The sequence below is a fragment of the Neltuma alba genome, unplaced genomic scaffold, assembly GCF_004799145.2.
Source record: "Neltuma alba isolate B1F8T4 unplaced genomic scaffold, ASM479914v2 tig00002863_pilon, whole genome shotgun sequence".
NCBI classification, from domain to species: Eukaryota; Viridiplantae; Streptophyta; class Magnoliopsida; order Fabales; family Fabaceae; genus Neltuma; species Neltuma alba.
Genome location: NW_021633048.1, coordinates 470157 through 479189, shown reverse-complemented (window position 1 = coordinate 479189; position 9033 = coordinate 470157). Strand labels below are relative to the sequence as shown.

At 33.5% G+C, this 9033-nt stretch overlaps 1 protein-coding gene across 1 annotated transcript; it reads right to left on the bottom strand.

Annotated features, from left to right (window-relative positions):
* Positions 1–7650: 7650 nt before the first annotated feature.
* On the bottom strand, positions 7651–8311 carry LOC114739594 (transcriptional regulator SUPERMAN-like). The gene has a single exon (XM_028927676.1). The coding sequence runs from the start codon at positions 8290–8292 to the stop codon at positions 7651–7653; it is 642 nt and encodes a 213-aa protein (XP_028783509.1). The 5' UTR covers positions 8293–8311.
* Between the last annotated feature and the right edge of the window lie 722 nt (positions 8312–9033).

Below are 9033 nucleotides of genomic sequence, written 5' to 3'. Positions count from 1 at the left end.
ATCTTGGGTTTCTTTGACCAACAGACAAATTTAAAGATCCAAGTACAACGAATAATAAAACTTAGGTCAACAAAGGTCGGCTTTCAGACATTTATATAACTACACTGGAAAACAAGACGTAACAAGGGGAAATGTACGGGTTAGCTCTGTTTAACAACGTCCTAAAAGTAATATATTGAATAAAATAATAGCTCTAATTTTTCCCCTGTGATCGTTCAATGATTCTACTAGACATAATTCCTTTAGATCGCATGGAGAGGATCAATAAGAATTAATATGATTTTCACGTTTGATCTTTTAGTTTTTGTGAAAAGCTATTAAATGATTTCCCCAAGGTTGAAAAGTTAATTCTGGTTTTTAAAGGATGTATTGTATAATATTTGTTGAGTTATCTCATTGGTTAAAACACAATCTTGTAGTACTTCTTTGTACCTTAAAGGATTTAGTGTATATATTAATTAGTTGAGTTATCTCAATTTGATTGCAGCCATCGTTGATGGTTTTTTTTAATCAAAATTAACGTTCTCACGAAAGTACACAATGTAATTTATTATACATATGACAAAAGCAAATCAAATGCTCTATAGTAAAATTTGGCCCTTTATATGGCGGCATTAAAATAAAGCTCCTCATTTGCAATTAGAAAATCTCCGTGCTTTTAAATATTAAAGCAAGGTTCAAGCAAATACAATTAACATTATTGACAGCCAATCATATATTCACATATGCATATAATAAAAGTTCAGTAGCAAATTTTCCTATGGTCTTCCATGCACACAGATTCAGCACAGCTTAGAACTGAAGCCAAAATACTTTGGGACCAGCGAAGAAACGATCACACAGAACATTAATATTAGTGTATATAATTTTCGGTGAAATTAATAGAGTGTGTGTGTGTGTGTGTGTGTGTTTGTGTTTGATTAAAGGAAAAAGGTACTTAAAAAAGGCAGAAACGAAATCATTGAACGTCATTGCAGACAGCTAACAGAAGGAGTAGGAAGCTGTCACTTTCTTTGAAATATATTGTTCGCTTTATCATGCTTATGATATTTTAATTTTAATTTATATTGTATTTTCAATGAGACTTGTATTGATATTATATACTCCTCCTGTCTTTAATATAAGACCCATTTAACTAATTTGATTAGATTAAGGAAGTTAGGTAAGTTAGTTAATTATAAGGAAAGTGACACATTTTTCCTAAAACACCATAATCATCTTTCTTAATACTCCCTCTCCCTCTTCTACTTGATTATGGTTGAGGGAATATCCATAGGGGTAATTTAGAGAAAATTGATAAATATGAGAAATGGGTCTTATATTTAGGACCAAAATCAACTCAAGAATTGGGTCCTATATTAAGGACCGGAGGAGTATAATGATATTGATTTTCGGTCTTGAAAGTTTAAGAACCATAAGATGAAGTGTCGGTACACCTTCGAGTTATATATAAGAATATACAAAACACACAAATAATCTCATCATTAATAAATACACCCCCTCATGTAGGATAAATTGTTTATTTGGCTTGAAGGTGTGAGAATAAAAGTAAGTAAATGGTCAAATAAATTCATTCCATTTGTTCGTGGAGGTGAAACTCTTAAGCGTTCTAAATTTGGAATAATAAGAATTAGGGCTTGTGAGTCTTGGAGGTTTTCTCACCTAATGGAGTGGCCAGTTTTTTTTTTTTTTGGCAAGAGTTTTGTCTTTGAACTTAAGCACATAATATCAACGTACACTTTCATTGAGAGGCCTATGAAGAGACTTATTATCCATGGAGGGTTCTGACTGATGAGAGAATAGATGAGTGAAGTATCATTAAAGCATCATGGAATGCACCCGATGGAGAAGTGTTGTAGCTTATAAGTTTTAGGGGATTTTCTCACCTAGTCAACTAGTATTTGGGGATTAACTCTCCCTTTAAACTAACTAACTTTTACAATGGAAACCTAATTTTTAAAATTCTGATAGAAGCCAGCTGATAAAGTTTGCTTTACTTCTAAACGCAAGACAATCTATTTTATCTTTTAAATTTATAATATTTCTATAAACTATTCCTATTAATTTCGCATATTAAAAGGGATTTCCATTAATGAGGCAGTTTCTAATACAGATAATTAATTAAAGTGAATATTTTAAAAAAATTAATACACATTTTTTTTTATAAATAACTAACTTAACTAATTTTTTTAATCCCTGCAAATTAATTATTTAGTTATTATATTTAGTATTGGTGAAAGAAATATATGTGTTTAAACATTAGTTTCCCAAGTTGACTTAGGAAAATTAGTTAAATTAACCAAACCAAACGGATGATCAAGCAACGAAGTGACATTTATGTCGATTTCTGCTGTGCATGGTTTTCTTTATATGTTCAATGCCAATTAACGTCCAGCATTTTGGTCATAACAAGCTGTACATAGCCCTCATGCATTATTAATTGAATGTTCGTTAAAATACAGTTCTAGCTATGTGATCTTTGTACCAAATAAAATATAAAACTAAAGATAGAGTAGTGTATCATATATAAAGGATTTGGCCACAAGGCAGCAACAAATGATCTTAGCGGCTCAGAAGACTTGTGCATGCACAAGCATTACAGTGACGCAAACTCTAAAAATTGACGTTTCAATATAACAGCTTGGGACAAGTGTGAACCCTTAAGAATGGTATGCAAATTTAAATATATACTAATTAGGTCACCAATAGTTTTTTAATTATCTCTCAAGGAGCTGATGACCTTTCGAAGAAATTTCAGTTGGGGGTTTAACATTCATAAATGGAAGAAAGGTATTTCGGAATATTCATCTAAGGTTATAATTATATTTATTATGTATCTTCTGCCTCTTGAATTGTAATAGTAAATCGTAACCAGAAAAATTAATTTATTACATTTATTTTATCACAACCACCAGAAATCTAGAACAAAGATTTGATCATATGATCTTGCTATAGAAAAGAAAGATGATGGAAAGTCAAATAATTATCTCATAATAAAATATGCTTACGAAAAACAGGGTCAGAGCCTTTTTGGGGAGGTTGAAATTTGAGAAATAAACGGGAAATAGCTTACTTAATCACAATGCTTGAAATAGTAGGAGTTAATTTTGTTTAAATTTTAAGCCCTTTCACAAGTGTCAAGTTCATATCTACTTGGGCCTCATCCAAACGTGCCCCTAATAATATTCCCTCCCTCCCACTCGATCTCCCCCTTCTTTCACATACTGCAAATTGATTATTTGGTTTTTAATTTGAGAGTTTAGTGAGCTATTTGCTTTAATATTTATATGATTATAATTTTATTAAAATTTGAACAAGATTACTCTTTTTTTTTACTACAGTTAGTAAATTGTTTAAAAAAGGGAAAAATGTCACGAAAAGTTATACCAAGGTTGTCATCTTTTGTTTCCAACTATATATATATATAGTAACTTTCCTGAATATATATATTGCGGGGAAGATCTTAAATTATTAGATACAATTGCGTGTTATTTGACAGTTACATCGAAATAATAATGGTTTGTTTTTAGATGTATATTCATTGATGATTTTCTTAATTTTTTTTCCACAGAAAAAATGTTACTCAATTTAGCAGGCCACTCTGAAAGAATAAATAAAAATAATGAGAATGAGCTTATATATAATTTAGATTTCAAACTTGTAATTGGAGAGAACGTAAGTTGAGGAGCAGCATATATTGCTGGACTAAATATATTACTATATATATGATCTATTATATCATTACCCAAAATATGAATTTAATTATATGAATGATTTATTTTATTGTGTTATATCATTTACGGAAGTCTTTCGTTCATTTTATTTTCTCTCGTCACTAATTTTACCCTCAAGTCTCAACTATAGAGTATTTGTGAAAGAGAATTTAACTTCAATGCTCATCCGAAAGAGAACATTGACAAAAACAAATTATTATTATTGCTTGGCGGCTACGTAGCCATGATTCATTAGGGAAAATATCAGTCCAATTTGTGCTTGTTGGAATTAGAATTGGACACTCCAAAAACACACTTATCACTGTAATTCAAAATAAAACTCTTTTTCCATACTTTCTAGTACTCCGTCAATCATAAATGAAAATTTGTTTTTGAAGAATCCTACCGATATTCCGAACAAGCATTAACACACACAGATATACGCGCGTCGTCATGTAGCTTTGTTTTAATATATATATATATATATATATATATATATCAGGAAACTTGTCCTCAAATACATGCCTTGTGCATCCCTGGTAACTTAAACAAACGAATATAATACATAGGGATCCATCTACATATCACCGGCTTAAGAATCCAGTCTGAGATATCTACGTCAGCTGACACCTATAATTAGGCCTGAAATTAAACGGCATTAATGAATGTTAAGATGCCACATTTTAATCACACAACTACATATCCTCCAGTTCATTGAAGTTCGAAGGTGGCGAATCAGTTGAGCAATAATTGGCTTCTTTTTTCTCTTGACCCTATTTTGTTGAAAAGGGATCTAGTAGTCTAGTTTTCTATTATATAGAGAGACATATATAAATGTTATATACGGATCAAGCGGGGTTTTTATGTCTCACATTATTTTGGGCTATTGAGATTTGAGTGGAAAATGCAGGGTGAGGCATCTCTAGACCCTAATTGTAGTCTAACAATATATATATATATATATATATATATTGATGATACTATTGACTAATAACTAATATGCATGCCTGCCCTCTTCATTACTTGGGTTTGCGTCAATTAATGCTTTCATCTAACTTCTGTGGAGCTGTTACAAATTTCGATTCTTTCATTTTATTTGAAAAAATACATTATTATTTCAAAAAAGATCAATTTCTCAGACGATCTAAAACTGTATAATAATATGAAGGACAAAATAATAATTCACTCAATCTTTTACGGGGAAAAAGAATATTCAAACTAAAATTGAAATAACAATTGAAGTGGACTATAATATATAGATGCCAACTTTCAAACACATGTACAAAGATGTGTGTGTGTGTGTGAGAGAGAGAGAGAGGTAGAGGTCAGAGGAATAATGACTTAATTTATGGATGTTCAGTGAGCTCGTGAGCTAGCTAGGAGCTTGTTATAATTCCCATGCAAATAAAAGTAACTATAGATTATGTATACTAATCATAATTTTAAATTATAAATAATATAAAAAACCCAGACAACCAATTTCTCTTGCTCAATCTCTGATCGATTCTCTATATATAATTACAATAAATTGGAATTCTCACGCAAGCTCATGGTGATCATTATCAGAATAATATCCCTTTATCCCCTTCTCCCTCTATACACAGTCTATACTCTACAAACAGTGAATAGTCCTATTCTACAACCCCTAAAATGAACCCAGAAACGACACTTTCAACCCATGTGCAACTGCAATACTTCACTGATACCTCTCTGTGTATAACTGACCAACCCAACTCACAACCCTAAAACAAGACAAAGCTCAGCCAATCGCCTTTATATGGCTCTTACACAGATTTAGCATCTCTTTTCCTTTTTATATACCTTTCTTTTTCCTTCTTCCTTTCATTTTCACATGCCAAGTTAAGATTGCTGAAGAACATTATTAGAAAATACAAAATAGAGAAGAGACTCCCTCAAATCATTAAAGCCATCTTCATTCTTTAGCCCATGTAAGGGAATTTAGTTGTCTGTTGAGAGCTGTGACTTAAATTCTTCGGTGTGAAAGCTCTGCTTCAGTGAGTACAAAATCCCATTTAAAGTCAAAGGGTGTCCAATCATATTACCATCCAAGGAATTTATCAGAAGGAAGTAACCAGAATGATCGCCTTGTGTCCTGCAGCGATTTAAGCGGCAGCAATTGACTACCTAAGGCTAGGGTTTTACAGGAGGGGAATCAGAGTTCACGCTTCAATATTCTCTGTAATTAATGATTTAGGATCTTTTTTTATTAGTTCTCTTCTTGAGTGATCATTTTTAGTTAGAAGGCGGTGTATAATTCTTCGCATTACCCAATGCAAAAATTTTCTTTCGGAATATTTGTCTAAAAGAATCGGACTTGAGTTGCTCAAAAGTGATATCTCTTTTGCCAACAGAGAATTATCCCTTTGGATTAATGTAGTGTTTTTTTACTAAGCAAGTAGTTTTGTACTTTATAGTGCACACCTAATACATTCATATATATGCAGAAGAAAAAACAAAAGGGGCGGAGATAGCGCCTATGAGTCGTGATGGGATAATATTCTCTTTGCTGATTATAAAAAATATCAGATTATAATAATGGGATAATGAATTTTTAAGTGGGGTTGATTCCGGAGTAGGTGGCAACTTTTGGAGGGATTTAGAAGGGAGAGGAAAAAGGTGTGAGAGAGAAGGCAAGCTTATGGATGTACTTGGGAATTAGAGATATAAAAGCTAACTGCAACAGATCTGATGATAATAATACAAAGGAAAAGGGAATCAATGTTGGGATGTATCTGACTTTATGTGGCTTTGAGAAGCTAAATCTGAGGGTTTTATGGGATAGTCTAGTGGTACTATTTGATGAGAATGTCAGTGAGGTTCTGAATGGGAAAAAGTGCTCACCATATTCCATGCTATTAGTATCAGATTATTCACCGCTTAATTAAACCTCACACATGCCCTAATCTCAATATTAAACCAACAATATTACTCACATAGACTCTCTCTCTGTGGAGTAATACATATTAGTTCTTCAAAATAATTTTAGTATCAGACAAACAGTTTCTTTGAAGATGAATTGTGTTTAAACCCCATGGAATAGTATTACTTTTACTATGTCTAAAAGGATAATCAATCATTAAAATGATAAACCGAAAACAAAAAAAGCGGGAGATAATCAATTGTTTGTTGGAATCATATTGGGAAGAACGAATTGATATACTCCATTCTCAGACTTAAACACTTGACGTTGAGACTTTGATTACACTAGCTGGATGCCCGCATGTGAGTGTATGTATATGTCCTCTCGGGTTAATTTAAAAGCCTTTTATTGATGAGGATAAAAGCACGTATCAGAAACCCTGGACTGATGCAACAATATCATCATAAATTTTCATACTTCTAGCTGGAATATGTTGTAAATCAAATAGAGGCTCTTATTTACATGATATTCTGGGAAAAATCAATATTATTGGAATCATCAATTACAATGTCAAGTATAATCTGTTTTTCGAAACAAGCCGATCGAGAGATCATCATTATTTTGGCCTCTCTATCTATGAAGTTTATATTACCGCAATACTGATATTATCACAACCTGCAGACATATATCTAAGGCCCTCATCAGGACTGATCCAATCACACTTGAACAAATTATAGCTTCACTTTCTGGTATTAAAAGAAGCAAATTAAACAGCCAACAAGAATGCACATAACAGAGAAGAAACGGAGAAAAACGAAGAAGTATGTTATCAGGAGGAGATTTTCAATTGTGTATATATGCTACTATACCTTGTGCTTGCTTTGACCCAGCCTTAGCTCCAGATCTAGCTCTTCATTGGAGCTAGGGTTAAATTCAACTGAAGAATTTGAATTTGGGAAGAGAGGAAGAATCGATGAAGTTTCGGAAGTTCTCCTCTTCTTGCAACTAATAGCTTCCTCCTTTGCCTCACTACCTCTACACACGACCAAATTTAAACTAGAAGCCAATCAGATTTTCCACTATCCTCGCACCTGCAATCCAATACCTCTGTGATCTTCTCAGCTTCAGCTTCAGCGAAGTTTGAGCGGTTCGATTTAGAAGAAGAATAGAGAGGAGAATAATTAGAAGCCACCTTATGTCCGTGGGGGGAATAATAGAAGAAGAATTGTAAGCTGGAACCATTATGGTTTCCTCAGTGTTTGACGATGGAGCTACTAAAGCCTTATTAGAAGGTGAAGCAACAAGAACAGAATTAGGGTTGTTGGTAGGAGAACAATTATTATTATACGGATATAAGAAACCCATAAGTGAAGAAGAAGTATTTGGAATTGTGTGAAGTTCATTGTTTTGGGGGCTTGAGGGTTGCTTCAGTCTGGCTCTATCCCTTCTATGAACATTCATGTGGCCTCCTAGAGCTTGTGCTGATCTGAACTCTCTTCTGCAGAAACTGCAAGTGTATGATCTGGGTGGCCATATGCATCCACCAAGAGGCCCAGAAGCATCCTCCGCGAAAGCTTGCTCTTCCCATGACGAATCATCATAAGAAGAAGAGGGTTTTGTTGATGATGAAGTGATGAGATTACAAGAGCTCAAAGAGTACTTCCTCTTCGTCCACATCCAGAATTGACCTTGTTCCATTATGCCCCAAGAAACGAGAAGGATAATCTAAAGGTAGAATATTGATGACGGATATGATTGTGGATATACTTTCCTACATCAAAGTGGAGAATTTAAAGCTATAAGTAGGTATCGAAAATATATGGGGAGACATAGATAGATATATGGCTTGGAGGGAATTTTTTGTATGGAAGGTGAAGTGGTGGGTACTCTAACTTGTCTGTCTCAGAGTATAGCTAACTTTTTTGGGGGCTTTGTGGTTGGCTTCTGAGCACACAGTTTCAATACACCAAGATATGAATATACTGACTGCTTTCTCCATTTTTCATGCTTTCTGAGAGAGAAGCAAAGAAACTCAAGAGAAGACAAAATTCTAAGCAAATATATTTTCCCCTTGGTTCATTTAACTTTGACTGAGGTTAAAACTTGAATCTCTTAATTCCTGGACGGGAACGGAATATTATATTTTTATGACTCGATTGATTTTTTTTTTCAAAACAAAAAAATATTTCACATATCATGACGAGCATCTAACCAAGTCCAACTTTACTGAAGTATTGTCTGATTAAAAATGGCTTAGAAAATTAGTGAGGTGGGGTCCAGAGATCGAAATGTATTGGACTTGGAGAATGTGAGATGGCCACATCGTACAGAGACTTACTAGTGAACAAATCCGACTGATATATCTCCGCAGAGAGATCCAGCACAGAGGTGTCATTTTGGTTTTAATTGTCCAGAACAGATGGATCGATCAGTCTTTTA